This window comes from Drosophila ananassae, chromosome XL (assembly GCF_017639315.1).
Source record: "Drosophila ananassae strain 14024-0371.13 chromosome XL, ASM1763931v2, whole genome shotgun sequence".
Taxonomy (NCBI): Eukaryota; Metazoa; Arthropoda; class Insecta; order Diptera; family Drosophilidae; genus Drosophila; species Drosophila ananassae.
The window spans coordinates 4,341,336-4,363,998 of record NC_057931.1 but is presented as its reverse complement, the minus strand read 5'-3'; the positions used below and the strand labels follow the sequence as shown (position 1 = coordinate 4,363,998).

At 37.1% G+C, this 22,663-nt stretch overlaps 3 protein-coding genes across 6 annotated transcripts in view; 2 read left to right on the top strand and 1 right to left on the bottom strand.

Moving 5' to 3' along the window:
• The first annotated feature begins 5 nt into the window (after positions 1 to 5).
• On the top strand, positions 6 to 4,384 carry LOC6503551 (Alstrom syndrome protein 1 homolog a). 2 transcript variants are annotated; one of them, XM_001964138.4, is made up of 5 exons: positions 6 to 1,977; positions 2,033 to 2,931; positions 2,993 to 3,716; positions 3,781 to 3,929; positions 3,996 to 4,384. In XM_001964138.4, exons 1-5 carry the CDS (start codon positions 312 to 314, stop codon positions 4,056 to 4,058), a joined length of 3,501 nt encoding a protein of 1,166 aa, XP_001964174.1. In that variant the 5' UTR covers positions 6 to 311; the 3' UTR covers positions 4,059 to 4,384. The 2 variants fall into 2 exon arrangements, with proteins under 2 accessions (XP_001964174.1, XP_032308752.1); XM_032452861.1 differs by having other exon boundaries at positions 7 to 1,977; positions 3,760 to 3,929.
• Positions 4,385 to 5,970: 1,586 nt separating this feature from the next.
• Positions 5,971 to 22,663, top strand: part of LOC6503552 (serine/threonine-protein kinase minibrain) — a 33,004-nt gene continuing 16,311 nt past the window's right edge. Inside the window, exons 1-2 of one of the 3 annotated variants that reach the window (XM_032452863.2) lie at positions 5,971 to 6,709; positions 17,479 to 18,873. In XM_032452863.2, the coding sequence (XP_032308754.1) occupies positions 18,816 to 18,873 (58 nt within the window). In that variant the 5' untranslated portion in view covers positions 5,971 to 6,709; positions 17,479 to 18,815. Of the gene's footprint in view, positions 6,710 to 17,478; positions 18,874 to 20,855; positions 22,385 to 22,663 lie in introns of those variants that run through there. The other 2 variants (XM_032452862.2, XM_032452864.2) reach the window with 2 other exon arrangements.
• LOC6504099 (hapless 2) lies at positions 9,218 to 10,707 on the bottom strand. Its single transcript, XM_001964137.3, has one exon. It carries the CDS (start codon positions 10,677 to 10,679, stop codon positions 9,309 to 9,311), a length of 1,371 nt encoding a protein of 456 aa, XP_001964173.1. The 5' UTR covers positions 10,680 to 10,707; the 3' UTR covers positions 9,218 to 9,308.

Sequence of the window (22,663 nt, the reverse complement as noted above, 5' to 3'; positions counted from 1 at the left end):
AGTCTAGCCTTCAGTAACATACTGCCTCTCCCACTGTAAGCATCGTTTCAGTTACTTTCCTAAGATTTTATTAAATGTTTTGTAACGAATTATTCCAATTGAAAAAATTCGGTTTACGCGCGTCTTATTGAAATTTCATCGCTAACCCAAGCGTACATCACTAGGTGAGTAATCGAACATTTTACAACACTGCCAGAGTGGTGGAATGCACAAACGCCGAACTATTTAAAAATCTCCAGGATAACTTTACGGAAATCCCTTGTTTTGGTGGTGTGGATCGTGCCAGAAGGTGGCACAACAACTCATACCAGATGCCAGGCCATAAGCATAGCCGGAAACAGGCGCAATCCTCGCGCATTCCTTCCCAGGCCCGAGATTACATTTCTGAAGTGGCTGTGGATCGGGAGCTGGAGCGTTATATGATCTTCTCGTCTACCGCCAGCAGTGGTAGCACCAACAGTTGCGTCTTGCACCAGGTCCCAGCACCAGAAGCCATGGCCAACAACAGCAGCGGGAATTGTTCAGAATCTCCCACCAAAAACAGGACAACAAAGAAGGGAGCTCCTCATCCAAAGCCTTTGGCTCCACCACCACCTCCGCCACCGCCACCTGGTCACAGTGCACCCAAGAAGATAAAGATAAGGCCTAGACTTAAGGAGAAGAGGATATCATCCGATGACGAGGTGATCACAGTGATTCCCATCGAGATGGCAACGAAGAAGGCCTTCCAGGCAGTGGCCGCCACCCAGACGCAGTCTGTATCCGCTGAGGATCTACGCACACCCACAAAGAAGTCGCCCGAGATGAGGACCAAGAAGACACAGACCCCAGAGTCGGCTCTCAAGTCCCACAAGCGCCTCGAATGGGATCCCTCGGCGGATGTGGGCTACTACAAGCGCGCCGTGTCCACGAGCAACATCAGCACTCTAGAGCGTTCCGTCCTGGAGTCCTCCAACTGGCGCCAGCCTTGCTCCGAAACGGACCTAACCCGGGACCGAGGTACATCGCCAATGGCTCCGGAGAAGCCCACACCACCGCCACTGGCCTCCAGCACGTTTGTGAATCGCAGCCAACGGGCAGTCAGCGCCCATCCTGTGCCGATCAGTAATCAGTCGAGCCTGAAATCGGCTCACACTTCGAGGGAAGACTCCAACAAGCTGGACTCTGTTCGTTCCAGCTCCAGGAAGGAGAACAGTTCACGTCATGTCTCAATGCCGCCGGCAGAGTCGCGTGCCAGTTCTCGCCGCGAATCCCTGATCCCGGAATCACAGCCCAGCTCTCGAAGCTCTCGCTTACTGGACTCTCGTTTGAGTTCCCGCCAGGAATCGCAGGCCACCTCGCTGTATGGCAGTTCAGCGGCCAGCAGCTTCGATTACAACAACCATCCCATGCCCGAGGAGGTAATGCCATGGCCGGCCAAGGCCCAACAGCCATTGCTAGAGAAGATTATCCAGACAGATCAGCAGAACAAGGAGAAACGAAGGGCCGAGCAGCGGGAGAAGGAAAAGGAGAAGGAGCGCGAGTATACGGCGGCCCAGTTGGAGAAGGCTCTCAATAAACGCAACCGGAACAAGGAGAATCGCCAGCCAGTTGTCAGCAACTCCTCGACTACTTCCACCGCCGAATCAGCTCCCAAGGGAGATCTAGATCTGGGCATTGAGCTGCTCTGTTCCTTGGTGAACTCGCGCAGTCTCAGCGAGACGCAGAAGAAGAAACTAGTGCGGGACATTGCCAAGAAGATCTCATGCCTGGATCTGGCCGAGTCCCGTCCGGACAATCAAAGCCACCAAACCCAGACCGATAATGCCTCTGTGCCAGTGGCAGCTCCTCTCCAGTCGCAGGATGCGGCCATGAATACCTCGCAAAGGTACTCCCGACGCAGCAGTTCCATCTCGATGCGAAAGTCACCTGTTTTGTACGTGGAAATGGTAGGATCCCGACCTAACAATCGAAACCATCAGACACAGACTGATAAAGGTGAGTGGTTCTTGGATTTCCAAACAGTATCTCACATCCTTTTTGTATCCTTTAGTGCCAGAACCTCTCCAGCACCGGGAAATGGCCACCAATACCTCGGAGGTGGCCTCCAGGCGCAGCAGTTCCCTTTCGAGTGTTGAGAGATCGGTTCCAGCTCCAGTGCCGGCTCCTCGCAAACGCACCACTGCCCTGACGCCACCACTGCCCCCGACAGCCAACAGCTTGTCCAGCGGCACCTCGACCAGTGTCTCCCATGAGGTTATAACCCAGAAAAAGAACTCCCCAGCCCCTCAGGCGGAAGCCTCCACGGATGCTGATGTGGCCGATGCCGTCATGGCAGAGTGGCTGCATCCGATGACCCAGAGCGAAATCGAGTACGAGGGACGCCAGAAGACTGGCTTGCATGCTGAGCGAATGGAAAAGCTGAAGATGCTGGACGAGGAGATCCGACGAATGCAGCTGCTGAGGGAAGAGCTGGCCACCTTTCTGAACGATTTGCCGAAGCTGAGACCGCGCACGGCGGACAGGAACGAGGTTCTCTTTGTGGTCGAGCCAGTTTTCCAAGTGGCCGATTCTCCTACACCTTCGGGAGTGGATTCCACGGCTCCCAATCCGCCGCCAAGGCGTGCATCCTTGAGCGGCCCGCCCCGGGAACTCCCACAGATACCCACCTCGTCGTCGACGGTGACCCGTTCCACGTCACCGGCTCTGGAGGCGGGGGAGGCACCACCACCACCAGTGCCACCACACCAGATGCGCTGTAAGATTGTCACTCCAGTGCTGAGGAGCTCGTCCAGCGGCGGGAGCGAGAGTGTGTGTTCCTTTGTAAAGCAGCGCAGGCGGGAGTTCAACGAGCACTACCAGTCGCTCCAGAAGCAGCAGCTACTGCTGGTCCAGCAGCAGCAGAAGGAACTGGAACTGCAACTGAAGCAGAAACAGCAGCGACCCTCGCAGGTAATCCCTTCTATCTCCATCTCTTTCTCAGTGACTAATGCCCTCTCTTTCTGTTTCAAAGACCCATCGCGGTAATCGGATGGCGAGACAAGAGAAGAGTCCCTACATCCAGATGAACCATTATACCCAAGCCCACGTCCAGACCCAGACCAGGCGGGACTACTGCTGCCCGGACAAGGAGGAGGCGGCCGTTTACTACCAGGTCGTGAACTCTCACGAAGCCACTGGCTATCGGGAAACTAAAGGCGGTGGGAATGCAAGCTCCAGCAGCACTACTACCACCACCACCACCACAACCACCACCAACTCTTCATCGTCGGTTATGTGTTCCGTGCTGAGTTCGGACATGTCCGTGCCCATGGGAATGATGAACACGTGTGAGACGACGACCACCACCACAACGCACCAGTACGATGATGTGGCGTGCCACAGAATCCATCACATCCGACGGACTAAACGAAAGCCGGAGACGGAAGACGAATCCGATGAGTGCATGCGTCGACAGATGCTGCACATTTGTCCGTCCGGAGTGGCCTATCTGATCGAATTCGTTTCGAAGAACGACCTTAGGGAGATTGCGACGCCACCGATGTCACTGCAGGATCAACTCTATCAGGCTCGTCCCGACTTCTGTATCAAGTCCAAGGAGCGCAAGGCCATTCTCAATAAGATGCAGGCGCTGAGGAATATGCGCCGCCGAGACATGGAACAGCTACTAATGAACGAAGACATGAGCGTGGAAGCTATGGACAAGAAGCTAATGGAACTGCCACCACCTGCCACCTGTATGTATTATTTGATTCAGATGGATTATGTTTTCTTTTGAAGATTTTTCAAATTTGAATATAGGCCAATTGCGAGTGTTTTCCACTCGCAATATGAAGGCAATGACCTCCAGGCGGTGTCGTGATCTCCCCGAAGTGGTGGCCGCCAAGAATCGAGAAAAGGAAGAGAAGCGTCGTCGGTGCAATCGTCTAATGCGTGAAGTTTTCAATAAGGTATTGGAATTATATCCATTCTTCCTGATTAGTTATCTAATAAAGGACTTTATCTTCCCTCTATAGCGCCTCAAGAAACGTGTGGCTGAAGGACAAGTCTCCCATAATCATAGCGTAACTATGATCTAACAGGAATTGTAACTAAAATGGACTTATGACTTATAACTTATGACTTATGACTCAGATACCTCAAGATACCAGCCCCATCCAGTTTATGTTTTCGTCGAATATACGACGACTTGTGCCATTGTAGGCTTTTAAATATCTGACACAAAAATACTTTTAAAATTCTAGTTTTTAAACAATTTTGATGTAATATAATGTTTCGGAAATTCTAACATTGACTTAGAACTAAATTTTATCAAAATTTATTAGAAAGTAAGCGCCTTTTTGGGATAACATGTTAAAACTTCAACTGTTAAGATTGTTTCAAAATACAAAATTATTGAAATGTGTATATTTTTTTTATTAATGCTAGATTTAAAATTTTTATATCTTTTTTAATTTACAGCCAATTTTTAAGAGGTAGGTATTAAAAGATTTGTAAAAAAAAATTACTTTCTTTCTGCTTCAAAATCGAGGAAACAGAAAATTTTATCGATTTTCAGCTATTTTTTATGATGCTACCCCTTAAAAATTTACAAAAAATGGTTACGATTTTAGTTTTTTAGATTTTTGTTGAAAATAATACTTCTAGAAGTTCTGAAATAGGAAAAATTTCTATAGGAAAAGTATTCACCGAGTTATGTTTATTAATAGGTGTTATTTTTAACAAAAATTTAAATATAAAAAATTTTTTTAAAATTAAATATTTCCAGTACCTTTTTTGTGAGTATCTTGACCATTTTAGAACCGATTTGAAAACGGAATACCATTTATGAATCAGGAATCCAATATCCTTCAATCTGCATCAAAAGTTTTCAGAAATTTGTGAAAAAAAAATTTCGTTGATTTTTGGCTAAAAATCATGATGGTACCCCTTTAAAAAATATCAAAAAATTTATCAAAAATTTTATTGTCAGATTTTTATAGAAAATTATTCTACTCGAAGTTCTAAGATCGGGAAGGTATAACATTCCTGGATCTGACTAGTATTAGCCGAGTTATACACATTTTTCTTTAAAAAAAATCGAAAAATTAGAAACTCGTTTAAGATGTTTTTTATTTTGTCAAAAATTTGAATTTTTGATGTAGTTTTTAGTGAATATTTTAGCTATTTCTTTATCGATTTAAAAACAGAATACCATTTATGAATCAGCGTTCCAATTAGCTCCAAACTGCATCTGAATATAACAACTTTCAAGCAAAAAAAATTTTGGTCGAATTTTGGCCAAAATTGTGATGTTACCCCTTTAAAAAATGTCGAAAATCGGATCAAAAATTGTATTGCCAGATTTTAATTGAAAATGATTCTTCTATAAGTTCTAAGATCGGGAAGGTATAACATTTCAAAATCTGACAATTATTAGCTGAGTTATAAACATTTTTCCATTTAGAAAATTCAGAAAAGTGTTAGAAAAATTATTTTTTTTTAAACAAAAAATACTATATAAAATTCAAAAAAATTATTCATTGTTATCGATATTAAAGCAAACGCTTGCCCATCTCTAGCTCACGGCTTCGTTCGAGGCCAACAAGGATACCATGCGAATTACTTTTGTTGGCAAAAAATATCGATATTAAAACTCAAATATAAATTGGCGAAAAAAACAACTATTGTTTCTAACTGTACCACATTCGGAGTGACCTTAATGCCCAACTACAAAACATTTGAAACAGATTGTAAAATATATCGTTATTCGTAAAATTTAAAAATCGTATCTAAAAATTTTCTTTAAATACAAGCGCTAAGATGTATCATAATAAAAGCGTAAAAATCATCTAAATATAGGTTCTCCAGTTAAAAATCTTATAAAATATATGAAAAATAACATTTTAAAATATAGCCGGCAAAAATTTCCCCCTGCTATCGATAAGAATATCGCATATCGCGATGCTTAAGCGATGTATAGCGATAGGAATGTATCATTCTCATAAAACGAATATCGATATATTGATATTTTGATATATTATCAACAACCCTACCTTCGATGAAGCGCAGAGGCACAAATTCGCGTGTGGCTTTACTTTTTTTGTTATTGTGTTTCCCGTAACTCGGCCGGGTGAAATAAACCCGCAAATGCATGCAGTGAATAATACACGATCGAATGAAAATAAAGGCCGCCAGTGAAACGTGCGAGTCGCTGAAAAATCAACGCAACGCAACGCCTAGCATTTTTTATTCCCGATTTCGTTAGTCTTTCGCTGTCTGTGTGCGTGCGCGAGTGTATGTGTGTGCCTGTTTTTTTTTTTTTTTTTTATTGTACACTGCTCAACACTCGCTCTCTCTCTCCTTCTTGTCCGGGCTGTGTGTGTGAGTGAGTGTGTGCGAGACGAGTGTGCAGGAGTCATCATCACCGTCATATTGATGTCTCCGTCTCTCTCTCCTCTCTCACTCTTCTTCTTGCCACCAAAGTGAAACATGTTTTTCTGTGGCAACAACAACAACAACAACAGTAACAACAACAATAATAATAATACCTGCAGCCACAACACCACCAGCCCAAGCAGCTGCAGCAATCAACAACGTTATTATTATTAACAATACCAAGCCAAGGCAGCGTCCAGGCGTCCAGCAGCAGCAGCAGCGGCATCGGCGGCGGCTCCTCTCCACTTTATTGGAATAAATAAAAAAAAAAAAAGCGCTAAGGAAAAACAACAACAACAGCGTCAAAAGCAAAGTAAGTTGAGAGAAAAGTTAATTTTTTAACAAAATTAAGCTACAGAGTCCTTGGGAGAGTAGTTTTGTTAATTTCTACATATCCTTTATATCATTTTTTGTTAAAAATTTAGTTGTGGCCTCTAAATTGAAGGAGAAAAAAAAAAGTAAAGAAAAAAAAACAATAGCTTCGCTTCTGTTTGGTTAGGTTGAAAAGCCAGAGAGAGAGAGAGGAAGAGAGAGAGTGAGCGCGCTAAGCGGGAGAGAGAGAATGGTAGCGCGTCAACATTGTTGCTAGACAACAGCCAACAGAGACAGACTGCTGTTCTGTTATTAACAGAGCTCTGTTAAACGCACAAACGCCAGCCAATTGGACTTGCCGGCATTTTGGCTTTCCGCATTTTTTATTCTCTGATTAGAATTTTGGCTCTTTTCTTTCTTTTTTTTACCAAAAAAAAAAAATACAAAAATAAAATAAACATATTTAGCAACTTGTGCGTGCTATGTACGCTAGCTCCCTCTCACTCTAACGCTCTTTTTGACCATCCCTGTATATCGGGCTTCTTTGTCTTTTCTTTCATTTCCCTTTGACTTTCTCCTTGTCGGTGAGAGAGGAGGTAGGAGGGAAGAAAAGAGAGCGACTGCACACACACACGTTGAAAGCGTGTGAGCGCTGTTTCCTCTATTAATAAAATTCGTTAATTAACTGCTGAAAGTGCTAACTGATGATTTAATTATAATTTCATTTGTTTTATGGAGAAATTCAGTTTTCTACCACCACCCCAGTTCAGTCGCCCCCTCTCGCTTACACTCTTTTTTTTTTTTTTTTACCTTTTTCTTTTAGTTTGCAGTCTGCAAATGCGCGCGCCTTTTCTCGCCCTCTCTCTCTCCGGCTTTACTCTCTCTTTGGATGGCTCTCTCGCCATGGAGCGTTTCGAGTTTCAAAAGAAACAGCTCCGCTGCAAAGAGGTGGCAACCCTGCTTCCAGTTGCACCACCCCGTCGCCGACCCCACCCCCTGGCCTCTGCACCCAAACAGCTGGACGTGCCGCATAGGCAGCTGTTCTTTCTTTTTTTTTTTCACCGTTTTTTTTTTTGCCGGAAAATATGTCCAGTTATTCTATGCTCTCTCTTGGTCACACTCTCTTTCTCTCTGGGTCTTGGTCTTTCTCCATTCTCCAACTCTATCTCTCACTCTAATTTTGTATCCGATCTTGGTTTTCAATTTCTTCTTGGCCTTGCTCCCGTTTTCTTCGCAATATTGTTTATATTCCTCCTCCCCTCCGCCTCCGCCATGCATGTCCTTCGCTCGAACCGCCTCGGCTTGTTTATAAATATTTCCCAAGAATTACAAATGGGTTTTTGTTGATAAACAAATGGGATATTAATTCTTCTCCACTAATTGGAGAGTGGAGACTGGAGACTTGGCGGGGAAATATCTTTTTCAAAATATTATGAGTTATAACTGGATCTAGACTATAACTAAAGATATAGTAATTAGATGGTAGATTCTAGAAGAAAAAGTTTAGAATTTGTAGATTCTTCTTCAGAAGAATCTTGAAGAATTGCTGGGAAAGTGTTTTTTTTTTTGTTTAAATAGTGTTTAAATAAAATATGTGATTAATCATTAAATTTCATTAAAAAAAACCCTTAAAAACATGAATAAACATGTTAAAGACATAAAGAAACATGTCGCTACATGAAGAGCAATTAATAAACATGAAAAAACATGAAAAAGGCATTAAAAAAACATTGAGGTTGTAGAAAAATGAAAAGAAAACTTATAAAAAATAATATAAATATATTATTTGAAATATAAAAAATAAGTGTTTTAATGTCAAAAATATTTCTTCAATAAATTCCCTAATTTGTAGTAATTTATATAGATTTTTTCTTTTCAATACACCTAAAAATATATTTTTTTAACTTCAAAAATTACAATTTTTAGAAGAAAAAAAAAATTAGAAACATGTTTCAACATGAATAGAAGAAAAAAAAGACACAAATAAGCGTAGAGAAAGAGGAACTAACACGTAGAAACATGAAAAAAACAAGTAAAAAAAATTGCATAATATAATATTGAAAAATCATATTTTAAATTAAAAGTAATAAGAAATAAAAAAAATATACAAAATACACTTTCTAATCGAAAAAAACATGTTTCAACATGAATAAAAATGAAAAGGACATTAAGAAGAGCGAAAAGAGAGAGAAACAGGAAAAAACATGTAGAAACAAGCATAATATTGAAGAGAAAATTATATTTAGAATTAAAAAGTAAAAAAAAAAGGAGGAAATAGAAAAAAAAAATACCAAAATATTCCATCAACATGAATAAACATGAACAAGAAATAGAGAAATGCGTAAAGAAACAAGAATAAACATGTAGAAACAGGAACAAGAGGAACAAACAAGTTAAAACATGAAGAATATTGAAAAGAAACCCCCTTTCTTTATTAATAAAAAAAATAAACAAAATAATAAGTAATAAAAAAATAAAATAAAAACACATTCTAAAGGAAAACCCCTTATTTTTAGTAAACTCCCCTTTATTTTAATAGCCACCCCCCTTAAATCGAACTTAAAAAATATAAAAATAATCAAGATGAAAGCCCCCCCCACTCAGTAGCCATCCACAAAGTCGTAGATGGATCTCCGGTTGATCAGATTATCGCCGTACTCCCTGTGGTTCCGTCCTTTGAGCTTCCTGGCCCTTTTCTGCTTCTTCCGCAGCTGCTGGCGTCGCATCCGCATCTGCTGCCGCCGCCGCTGCCGGTACAGGTCCAAGAGGGCGTGGCAGCTAGCGCCCCCCGTTGGTGGCGCCTCATAAATGGAGGAGAGTATCTCCCCTCCCGCTCCTCCATATCTGGAAGGGCAGGGAGCACCACCCGCTGGACGTGGTGCCTCATCTGGCATATCCCGTGGAATCATGGAATCCTCGGAATCCTGGAATCCTGGAACCCCCCCGCCACTGCCCGCCCCCAGACCGCCGCATGGCTTGGGCGGTGGAAACTGCTGCTGCTGGCAGGTGGACATGGAGGCCTTCTGGCGTGCCTCCACCGCTGCAGAGGCAGCTCTATAGGCTGCCTCCTTCACCTGCTCGTAATCCTGCCGGGCAATGGCCACCTGCTGGGTGAGATGCTCCCCCCGCGCCCTCGCCGCCGTCAGCATCTGATTCTTCTCCTCCAGATCGGCATTGGCCTGCTCCAGCAGTCCCTCCACATCGTTCAGGGTGGTCTTCCAGCTGTCCAGGAGCGCCTTAAAAGTGGTCGCCTCGTTCTCCGCCTCCTTGGCCGCCGCAAAGGCGCCCTCGGCACTCGACTCGCTGCACTCCAGGGACACGCCCACTTGGGCCACCACCGCCTCCGCTTCCCGCAACTCCCGAGCATAATTGTCCACCATGGCCTGTTTCCCCTCCATGATGGCTTCGGCGGCACGGGCGGCGGCCATCGCCTTCTCGGCCAGTTGCATCTTCACCTGACGGGAGGCGTCCTGGGCGGCGGCCATTTGGGCCTCGTTGGCGGCCTTGGCCACCTGGGCGGCGTTCTGGGCTATGGAGGTGGCCTTCATTCGGGGATTCAGCTTATCGGCCAGGTCGTTGCAGGCATCCGAACCGCCATAGCCGCCAAGACCAGGTCCTCCTCCGCAGGCTCCTCCTCCCACTCCTCCTCCTCCTCCTCTCGTGCCACTGCCATATCCCTCCCTGCTCCCATCTCCCTGCATCTCCGATCCACACCCCCCCGCTGGCCTACAAGTGGGCACTGGCGGCGGGAGGGTGGTAAGGAGATAGGGGGGCTCGGGGAGTATGGGATCATCGCCCCCCTCGCAGTTGCTGCTGTCCTCCGAGGGCGAGTCCTCGCTCTCCTGGAACGACTCCTCCTCCTGGTAGGGTATCTCGTTGTTGTAGTTGTAGTAGTAGCTGGGAGAATAACGGTAGCCGGACACCAGGATCGGGAGGATCATCAGTAGAAGTGATGGGAGCAATAGCTTCATTTTGGATCAGAGATCTCTGCTAGGATTGGAGTTCTCTCTCAAGGCTTGTTGGGTTTATTTTTGGGGATTTTTGGAGGGAAATTAGAGAGAGATAGAGGGTATTATTTATTATACATGGGGGGTTTCTAGAGTTCTAGAGTTTCTAGGTTGGATCGGGATAATGGGTATGATACTTAACTAAATACTGGGGATCTGTAAAGTGTTAAATATAATACATATTCTGGAAGAGTTTCATCTCAATCGGTTGGGGATTTCTAGAGTTATGGATCGGTGGTTCCGAGTTTTAAAGACAATCTTGAGATTTTTTATAAAAAATCTGTAAGAAATGTAAAGTTAAAGTTATGATTTATGATTTATTTTTATTATACTAAATATAATACATAGTCTGGCAAGTTTTCATCTTAATCGGTTGGGGTTTTTCCGAGTTATGTCTGAGAATTTTTCGAAAAAAAGGGGTTTTAAAAATATCCCTGAGACTCTGGCTTTAAAAATTAAATTAAGAAATGCAATTAGTGACTCTTGACACTTGATTCCTCTCCTTCCTGTCACTTTTCTTGTTCTAAATAAAGTGCCTTGCCACATGCCACATGTCCCATTCCCTGCCCCAATTTCACATTGACTTCCAGGAGATACCCTGGAGTCGATTAAGTTGGCGGTTAAATGCGTTTTAAGAATACATATATTCCATATCGCTGAGCAATTGCGTTTTTTTTTTTGACGCAGCCAGTAGGGGAGAGAGTGGCCAGCACGTGTGGCATGGAGGAGGAGGAGGAGGCTTGCAAGACTGTCAGATCCCCTACACGTGCTTATTTCTTATTTGTTATTTCTTATTTATTATTTGTCATTTAATTCGCATTTGTTTACATTTCTAATCACTGGCCTCGCAAATATCAAAACAAAAGGCCAGCAAATAAAAACAAATAGTGCCAATAAATGGCAAATGGAGAATTTAGGGCATAGTCCAGCTATCAAGGGGGTAATCTAAATCAAATCTATAAGAAAATAAGTTTTTTTTTTCAACTTTTTGAAGAAATAATGAAGAAAAATAATTATCTATTAAATAATTATAATTTTTTGGGATTAAATCCTAACAATGATAGTTAATAATAGTAAGTAACCAAGCAAGTAATATTTTTAAAAATTTTATACCATGTATTAGTTATCTATTATACACTTGGTGTTTAAATTTCATCAAAATCGGTTGGGGATTTCTAGAGTTATGAGTTTTTTTTGGGTTTATTTTTATAAAAATTATAAAATTATGAAAGAAATTATATATTATATAAAGAATACTAAGTATTCTTCATAAACTGTCAAGTTTCCATTGAAATTTGTTTGGGATTTCGAAAAAAAAACCCTTTTTATTGACATTTTTGTGTTTATTTCATAAAATGTATGTTAGATTTTAATTTAATTGAAATATTTGTACTAAACTAGCTATTATACATAAACTGTTTAGTTTTCATTATAATCAGGGTCTGGGGTTTTCCAAAAATTATGTTTTTGAAGACATTTCTGAGTCATTTTCCTCTTTGAAGTTGATCTCATTTTCTTAGTTGATTTTTTATGGCATAAGGTCTCTTTTACAGTCTTAATAGTTAAATTAATACGCATTTTATGTATATATATTTTTTTTTATGTATGAGTATACCCCCTTAAAATTTAATCCTTAGTTTAAATATAAAAGAGACTGAAAGAGACTTTCTTGTGATTATCTATCACTCATATTATTTATTCTTTTATAGATTATTTCAATTTTTTTAATTTTTTTTTTAACTTTAAAGACTATTTAAAAAATATTAAATTAAAAAATATACTACAAAATATACCAAAAAGTATTTAAAATATATATATTAATTCTTTTTTAGAGTGTATGAATTCCAAACTAAACTAAACTATTAAATATAAATTGTAAAATACTAAATAAACTAAAACTAATAAAAATTCAAATTAAAAACTACTATAAATTAAACTAATTAAATAAAACTAATTTAAACTAAACTATTTTACTAAACAATTGAATCTAAAAAGAAAAAAAAAGAAAAGAAAGCCATTTAGCCTTCTTCCCTTTGAGAGAAGAATTGCTTTGCTTTCTTCGGGTAGAGATGGCTTGGCTCGTCTTCCCACTTGTTGGTGTTTTTTTTTTTTTTTTTTTTTTTTGTTTTTATATTTGATATTTGCACATTTCGTTGAGATTTTTTGCACATTTTCAGCGCTATTGCGTATTTGAGCAGAAATCGACTTTATTAACTGACCTTGTGTTTTGTGTTTACGATTCTCTATCAGTCTCTCTCTCTCTCTCTCTTTCTCTCTTTCTGTCTCTGTGTGCGTTCTTCGGAGAGCGAAGAACGAAGAACGAAGAATTGTCGGCACTGCTCGCAGTTTTTTTTTGGTTAAAGGCAAAATCGGTCATTGACCTTTGAACCAGGCTGAACAGAAATACAAAAAAAAAATTCAAACAAAAAAGAAAAAAATAAAATAAAATAAACAGACAAGCAAAAAAAAATAATAATAATAAAACTTGGCCAGTCACTTGCTTCTAGAATTTAAATTCTTCATTCTTCTCCTATACCTTTCTCTCTCTCACCTCCTCTCTTCCCTCCCTCTCTTCTCTTCTCTTCTTTCTCCGCTCTACTACGCACTTGAGAAAGCATAAATTCTTTGGCACAATCTTCCATTTCTTCCATTGAAAAATTGCTTTCCAAAACGCAAAAAAAAAGGAGAATAATATACTGTTCTTTACAGTGGAGACTCTTTAAGGGGGATTGCTATTAAATGGCTATTTTTTTATAGATTATTTTTGATTTGAAAAAATACCAAAAATCATAGGTTTAGTTTGGATTTTGTTTCAAAAATAGTTTTTTGAGAATAAGGGAGAAGAACCTTTCTTACTAGCATTTTTTACTTATTAGATAATAATAATAATATTCAAATAATATTAATAATAATAACTATTAACTAATAATAACTAAAATAGATAATTATTGATAGTTAATAATAATTTATTACTATTTAATAGTTACTAAATATAATAATAAAAAAAATATACCAAAAACAAATCCCTCTTTTTTATTATTATTTTATTTTTATTTTATTAATATTTTTTTTTATTACTATTTTTTATTTCTTAACCAGACCACCCCCTTAACCAATTAGATAATTGAATCAGGTTCACCCTTGTGACAAATAAGTCCTTATTTTTAGATCAAATTACTGCCTATTTCGGGCTAATTAATTAGTCTTCAATTAGACTTGAACTAAAAGTCAAAGTTGAGGTTCAATTTATTGAAGTTCTCCTGTCTCGGTTCTGTCTCTTTTTCTTTTTCTTTATTTTTTTTTTATTATTATTATTTTTGGTTAATCAGCGATACTAATGAAGAAAGAAAAAGCCGAAAACCGAAAACTGCCAGCCAAGTATTTTTAGTAGACACCTTACAAAATAAAAAAGAAAAGACATTAAAAATCTGGAGCAAAAATACACTAAGAGAAAAACATAAGAATAAAAATGGTTAAATAAAATATAAATTATTTTAGGATTTTATTAAATATATATTTGTTTTTAATATTTTAATCTAAATTAAATAGAATAAAAAAATAAAAAGTGGCAAGTGGCATGAGGCAAGAAGGCTAGTTGCAAGTGCCAAGTGGCAAGTAAATGGAAAAAGTCACACCAACTATTTGGGTCACCACATGACGCTCTGTCTTTTTTTTTTGCTTCATGTGGGTGGGCAGTGGGTGGCAAGGGCTGGCCATAAGAGCGACAGAGACAGAGAGAGAGAGGGGGAGCGCACACCCACACACTCGCACTCACACGCAGACAGATAAACCCATTTCTGACGTCAAAGAACGGCAATGCCGCCGCCGATCATAAACTTTATATATTTCTTTTCCTTTTTTTCTTTTTTTTTTGCCAAGATCGAGGCTACAGTGGGCACTCCTATGGGTGTTTTTTATTCCAAGTCTTATAAATAAATAAAATAATTAATAATAAATAATTATTATTATAATTATAAATATAAAAAAATAATTACTATAAATAAATAATAATTATTTTCAACTATTGCATATTTAGCAACTTTGTTACCTTTTCAATTGTTTAGCTGGCAACTCTGTTTTAGGGTTGTTTTAGAATTTAATTATGTGGTGGGAAAAACTCTATTGTTTCCCTTATAGTCTTTTTTTAATTATTATATTGGCAACTCTGTTTTAGTGTTTTGTTTATAATAATTAAGATGGCAACTCTGTTTTATATTTGCTTTTATGTTTACTGTTTACTTGGCAACTCTATTTTGTTTCTATTTTTACAACTAAATAGCTGGCAACTCTGTTTGTTGACTTTCTATTTAAATATGTTTACTTGGCAACTCTTTTTAAGATTTCAAATTGAAATTTTTTTTTAAAAATCAAAAAGCTAGCAAGAAAATATTATAAAGCTTAGTTTTTATTTGAAATGGCAACCCTATTATACAATTTTTATTTGAAATTTAGTTAGTCTTAATAAAAAATACTATAAAAAATAAAAATACTACAAAAAATACTAAGTCTTAAAGGCCCTTAATTAAATAAAAATTAATTCATTTTTAAAGCAAATCTTTCCTCAAATTTCTCCCAAAAGTATGCTCTAAACTTGGCTCGGAAAACTTGAAAGACTCGCTTCTTGCGCCAGGGTTGTCACTTCCTCTTAAAATAATTCAATTAGTCTGCTCTTGTTACTTTTTTTGTATTTTTTTTTTTGCCATTTTGGTGGGCAAGTGCGTGGGTGTGTTGGGGTTTTAGGTTGTTGCCTCTCTTATTTATTTATTTATTTTTATTTTTTTTTTTGTGGCATTTATTTCTTTTTCTGTTGCTGTTGCTGTGGCAGTGTGTGTGTTGGTGTGTGTATGTTGTTGGCCCCAAAAATAAATGATGAAGCAGGCACAAAAGTAGCGACTGCTGGTTGGTCTAAAAATAAATGAAAATAAAGCCTGCCCTGGTCTGGTCTGGTCCGGACTATCCTGCCCCCCTCCCTCCCTCTCTTTGCCACAAAAGTGTGAAAAGTCAAATGACCGGCCAGTTGACCGGCCATGACGTCATCTGTCACTTAGCTCTCCCTACCCCATCCCCCTCCCCACCTTTCTCTTATCAGATCAGATCAGTTCAGTCACTTGGCAACAATGGGTTAACCCCGAAACGTTAACACTCGTTGGCCGCATGATCGTCAAGGCAAGAGAGAGAGAGGGGGTTGTGGGGGGTGGGGAGTGGGATGTGATGCCTTTCCTTGATTGGGAATTATTTTTTTTTTATTTATTTTTTTTTCACTTAATTTGCTTATTAGTCAGCAGGAACAAAAATAAAAAATGAAAAAAAAAAAACAAACAAAAAAAATGCATAAGAATGACGCATTTTTTTTCTTCCGAATCATTCACAATTCTCAGACTGCAGTTTGTTTATTTTTTCTTATTTTTTCTGTTATTTTTTTTTTCAAAAAACTGGTTTTTGGAATTATTTTTTTTTTTTGCCGGTTTACCATGCTGGGGGATGGGAATGGGAATTATTTCTGCAGGAGAGTCACAGAACTTCAGAAGAACTTTGGGGGAGTCTTGTTTTTACGCCTTTTTTTTAAACAAAAATTTTTATAATTAGTTTACAATTATTTCATAATTTTCCTCTAATTTTGTAAAGTTTTTGGGCATTATTCTTGGTTATATTTTATAAAAACATACATATTTTACTTTTTTTTTTAAATCAATATTGGTTTTAAATTTACTTTTAATCTGGTTTTATTTTTAATTTGGTTTAATAAATACACTAACAAATTCTTAAATATTAATAGTAAATTTTCTTAAAAACTCTATATTTTTTAATAAAAAAAAAAGACTTTTTTTTCATCACTTGAACCTATTGTTTTTAATAATGAATTTCATAAAAAAAACTGTTGTTTTAAATAAAAATCCGAGTTCCCCAACCAGCGCACTTCTCGCCTATTTTTTTTGCTTCAAAGGCAAGGGTGGCTACCCTGGCGGCTGCCCCAATGTCTGGCTGGCAGCTCGATTCCATTTCCATTTCCATTTTTTATTTGGCTTGGCAACAAAATCCACTGAGAAAAACCCAAAGAGAGCAAAAATACAAAATACAAAAAAAGAGTAAAAAAAAAAAGAGTTGCCATTTTCACCCAAAAAAAAACAATTTTGATTTTTCAGTCAGTTGTTGGTTTGTATTCTGAATGAAAGGGGTGGGTAGGAGGGGGGGGCTCTCATTAAAATATCCGAGCACGTATATTGCATATTGTAGGGGTTAATCAACAATTGTAATTAAAATGCCCGCACAAATCAAATATTCGCCCTGGCAACAGGCCACTAACGAAGTGCCAATCGAAAATTAAATTACGAATTAATTCTGTCCATTTGATATTTGCTACGAAAAACAACAACAAGGGTTAAAGGGCGAAGAAAATGGGAAAGGGAGGGTTAAGGCGCCACCAAAAAGAGTAAGAGAATTTAAGAAATCTTAAAGATCAACAACTCAAATTCTCTTCTCTGGGAGGGCCTTCTATCTATCACTCTCTCCCAAGAGAGAGTAAGCGAAGAGAGAGCCTTAAGAAAAAGAGAGCAGTGCTTGCTCTCTCAGGGCAAAAACTTAACAGAGAGTTAACAGAGCGCGTGTTTTTTTTCTCCACTTCGCGATTGTTATTATTTATTATTATTATTTATTCCACACACACACACCTATTTTGTAGCGCCTTCTTGCATCTTTTTTGCATCAATAAGTAATTGAATTAGCTAATTAAGCAACCGCTTTCTCTCCCTCTCTTTGATTTCAGAGCAATAACAGTAATAACAGCAGAGAAGAAGCAGCGACAGAAGCAGCAGCAGAGGCGTCGGCAGAACAAGCCGCCTCAGAAACAGGAAAAGGAAACAGCTCCCAGCGTTGCATGCCACACACACGGGGGGAGCATACAGGATGTGAACCACAAACAACAACAACAATAACAACAACAAGTACAGTTATTTGTAAACAAAGCGTTGTTAATTTTTTTTTCCTAAAAAACTAAATTTAAAAAAAATATATTTAATTAATTAAATTAAATTGTGCCGTGAAATGTTAATGCAAAATGTTTAGAAAAGTGGCCAAAAATTACAATGAATCGAAAACTACGATAACTTGAAATCGGAAGACCAGAAGACCACTCTTTGAAGAATATCAAAGAATTCTTCTAAAAAAAAAATCAAATAAAATTTAAAATAAATTAAAAATAAATAAAAAACACACATAAAAAAAAAGAAAGAAAACTAAAAAGAGAAGAAAGCCAAAGAAGAAAAGGACATTTGGGATCAAAAATTTCCCTTGTGTGTGTGTGGCGGAGAGTGTGTGTGTCGCGTCTGTGTATGTGTGTGTGTGCATGTATTTATTATCATCGGAGCACACACACACACGTTAAAAATTAAAAATCTAAAACTAAAAAATATTATTTTTAATATTTGTTTTTTAAAACAAAAGCCCGACAATTGCTAAAAAAAAAAAAAATAAAGCAAGAAATTCAAAAATTATAAAAAATTAAAATTAAACAAAAGACTTGAAATCGTGTGTTCATAATTTTAAATTTAAAAAAAAAAGAAAATTAAAAACTAAAAAATAAATACAAAACAACGGAAATAGCAGCAACAACTAAAGTATTCGACACAAAAAATAAATACACTTAAAAAAATAAATAATTAAATATATTACAAAAAATATATATTAAAAAAAAAATAATAAAATATATATTAACGAACAAACAAAAAACAAATCAGCGGATTAAATTAATTTAAAAAATAAAAAAACAACGACAACTACAACTACAACAAAAGAAAGCAACAAAAAATTATTTAATTTATAGATTTAAAAATAAAAAGCAACCAAATCCGACGTATTGCTAAATTATATTTAAAAATTAAAAATAATTAATAATAATTAGTAAACCAATTAAGGATTAATTATTTCCCCTCAAAACTATCCAAAATCATACGAACAAGTAACGCAATATATATATATATATATCGTATATATGTCAAGGGCATGCTCTAAACTAAATTATAAATTAAAATTAGCAAACAAGCAACATAATTAATTAATTAATTAATTAATCGGCCCAAAAGATCCACAACAACAACAGTCCCCATGTATAGATTAGAGGACACGAATAGCGGCGGCGTTATGGATAAAAACAAACAGAAATGTGAGTAATTTATATAGTATTATTATATATAATTAAAATTAAAATTTAAATTATAATTAAAATTAAAACAATATAGATATTATAATATCAGGTCCTTGTATCATAATATTCTCATCAAACATCTGATCGCTCGAAAATAGTCTTTGGGTATTTTTTTTTTAGCTCACCAAGTTCCCCCCCCTAAAAATATATTCTCTGTACTTTCCCCTTTTTACGAAAATCACAAAAAAGTACCCCCTCCAATAGCCCTTCTCTGGAATTGTTTTGTTTTGAACTTGAAGTATTTAATTTCCTTTTAAAAATAAAAATACATATTTCTTTCATTTTCAAGTCATTTTTTTAAAGCTTAGAATCTCAAGAAAGTTGTTAGTTTCATTTTTCAGAAATTTGTTGAGAAATTTAATATAAAGTTTATTGTTTAAAGTGTAGTTTTTAGTTGGAACTTGGAAGGGCGGTACTAGGGCGGTACTAGTTACTAGTTACTAGGTACTAGAGGTGGAACAATGTCACTCCATTGTGTGTGGCAAGGTGGTGTGTGGCTTGTCAACTGTTTGCTTATCACTCACCTTGGCACCCCCTCCCTCCCTCCCTCCTCTTTGGTAGAAGGACTTCTTCCCCCTTTTTTGAAGTTTTGTGGCTGATTAGGTGGCGTCATCTGTTCCATAAAGCTGTCAAGTGCAGTCCCAAACAGACCCCCTGCCCCCCTTTCCAGGTGAGTCATCTGCCACTCCACTCCGGATGTCACTAACCTGATAATAGAACCCTCTATGTCCAAGAATGTCCGATCCAATCCGATCCCATTCCTGGCCTTAAAATATCATCAACTATTTTTATTTTCGATTCTCAGAGACATTTTGCTTTGCAATCATCAGGAGGGGATAGGGTAGGGTAGGGGATTGTGGGCTTTTGGGGCTTGGAGATCCCCTTCTTGAATTGGTTCGGACTTCGGGTAGACCTTCAAATAGTAAGGAGAGTCTGGGGTTCGAAACTAACTCATTATTTAACTCTAATTGGCGTTTTTTTTCTTTTGATTTAGGGTTCTGCCAAGTTTCTACCTTTTTTTGGATTAAAAAGCTACTTTTTTCTTTAAAAAGCATGCTTTTTTTCTTAAAAATTCTCCTTTTTTGCAAATATTTGATTTCAAGGTTAAATAATTAATTTTTTTTCTCTAAAAAGCATGCTTTTTATTCTTATGAAATCTTTTTTTCTGGAAAATATTTGATTCTAAGGATAAATAATTGTATTTTCATTAAAAAGCATGCTTTTTTTTATAAATTGATTTTTTCTTAGAAATATTTTTGTTTTTATTTATTCTGCTTTCCTAAATAACTTAATTAATAGTTTTAAAAACACGTTTCTGCAACTTGTTTTTGTTTTTTTTTTTTCGTTTTTAAATAAATCTGTCGAAAAAGCATGCTTTTTCTTAAAAATTAATTTTTTTTCTACAAATATTTTAGTTTCCTTTCCAAAATACTTAAAAAGAAAGGTTTTTTTCAAGTTTTAATTACTTTTTTTGATAAATAATTAAGTTTTTTCTTGAAAAAGCATGCTTTTTTTCTTAAAAATTAATTTTTTTCTAACAACAAAATTGTTTTTTGTATTTCTTTCCGAAATGACTTTAAAATAATAGTTTAAAAAAGTTTTTAGCAAGTTTTTAAACCTTTTTTTCAGTGTTTTAGTCCAAAAAGCATGCTTATTTTTCTCATAAATTATTTTTTTCTTAAAAATGTTTGTTTTATTTTAGTCTGTTTTCAAAATAAGTTACTTAATGGGTTAAAAAAAAAGATTCTTGCAAGTTTTCCCTTTTTTTTCAATAAAAGTTCAAAGTTTTTCGCTAAAAAGCATGCTTTTTTTTAACAAGTTATTTTTTTCTTACGATTATGTTTTAGAATAACCCATTCGATACCTTTTCTAGCTTTATTGCTTTAAAAGACATCTAATAACATGTATATACATAAGTGCCAGTTCTAACTTAGAAGCCCCCCTTTGCAGTTAATTAAATCAGCAACCCCCTTTTGGACACTACATTTTCGTACCGCACTGTGTGCTGGGCGCCCCCGTCTCTGGGGTTAATTACATTTTATTTTAATTTCACATTTCGCTTGCTTTGTTTTGATTATTTCCTCGACTTCGGCGAAGCGGCGAAGAAACGCACACAGAAGAAAGAAAGACAGAGGCCAGAAGACGCAAAAAGTCGAAACAAAGAAATGAAAATTAAATCTGAAAAGTGAGAAAAGGCGGGGAGGAGAACTCTATACTTTTTTCCCATTTTTTATTGCATTTTTTTCTCATTTTTTTTTTTTACTCCACTACATGTCATTATTGAAATTCCATTATCTCGAAAGCGGAACTCTCTGAACACTATGTGGCTGCCCCAATCAGTAAAAAAAAAATAAAAACCACCCACTCTCTTAAAAAACAAACAAAATAAAAAAAAAAGGAAGAACCAGATGTGATAAAAAATAACGAGCCAGAAAAAAACTGCGCTTTTGACCAGAAATAAAAAAAATAGAGAGGGAGATGGGATGGTAAAGGGGTTCTAAGGTTCAAAACTCTAAAAAAAAGAATTTTTCTTCCAAATTTTTTTTTATAATTGTTTAATTTATTGTTTAAATATTTTTTTAAATTTTTAATCTAAAGAATCATAGGTGGGGCTTTCCGGGAAAACTATCTGGTAGTAATCCCCATTATATCTATATTTTAAAGATTTTTTTAAAGCTCTCTTCTGTTGAAAATTCACTCGAAAAATAAAAACAAAATTAAATAAAATCAAGTAAGAAAAACAAAAATAAAAACAAAAATAAAAATAAAAAGAGCAACGAGAAGTGGCGACATGGTACGGGTAGAGGTACGAGATTCCTCGTATAAATAAAACAGACGGCGAGTGGTGGCAAGTTTGTGACAAAAAAAAAAGTGCCACAGTTTGCATTCAATTTTCATTCGCAACAGATCGTGTGTGTTCTTAACTCTTAATTAATTAATTACAAATTAAATTACAAATTAAATTACAAAAAAATGTCAGCTGCATTAATTTTTTGGCAACAAAATAATGAAAATAATAATCTAAATAATAATAATATTGTGGGAGAGTCAGTAGAACCACTTCAACCACCATCCTTAGGTGCACCACCACCTATGCCACCTGGTGGCAGGGCAATTAGAGTCGTGCCACAGAGCCACACGGGCAGAAGGACTCCACCACCTCCTGTTCATTACATCAATTATTTGGCCCAAATTGGCTGTCAGCATCGTGTCAGAAATTGGCCATCGAATAATGGCAATTACAATTACGATTACGACTACGATTACCATTACAATTATCCCGATGAGTTGGAGCTACAACTCCAGCTGGATGAGGAGGAGGATCATTGCCAAATGGGATCAATAATCTATCCAAAATCGGCATGGACATGGTCCCAAGCGAGGGAACTAGAGCCACAACCGGAACTAATCTCGAAGGACCAAAAAATAAGAGAAGTTGTGGTAGAACAGCCCAACTTGCCATATAATTGTAAGCTTGAAGGGTTTTTAGGGGATAGTTCTATAAAAAGAATCGAAATCATAAACAAAAATTTTAAGAAATCATGTTTTATTAAGGAGCTGCCGCATAATGTACGGCTGACTTTGTTTAAACCTGTTTTTAATGGGTTTTAGGTGTTTTATGGGATAGTTCTATAAAAAGAATCAGAATCCTTAACTAAAAGGCTAGAAAATCATGTTTTTTTTGTTAAGAAACTGCCGCATAATGTACGGCTGACTTTTTTAAATTTATTTTTAACGGGTTTGAGGG

What these genes read in the sequence shown, in the direction of transcription:
- LOC6504099 (XM_001964137.3), bottom strand. Translation starts at nt 10,679, where the DNA reads ATGAAGCTATTGCTCCCATCACTTCTACTGATGATCCTCCCGATCCTG.
- LOC6503551 (XM_032452861.1), top strand. Translation starts at nt 312, where the DNA reads ATGCCAGGCCATAAGCATAGCCGGAAACAGGCGCAATCCTCGCGCATT. An exon ending in ACTGCCACCACCTGCCACCT is followed by an intron (nt 3,717 to 3,759) that starts GTATGTATTATT and finishes TTTCTTTTGAAG; the next exon opens with ATTTTTCAAATTTGAATATA. An exon ending in TGCGTGAAGTTTTCAATAAG is followed by an intron (nt 3,930 to 3,995) that starts GTATTGGAATTA and finishes TTCCCTCTATAG; the next exon opens with CGCCTCAAGAAACGTGTGGC.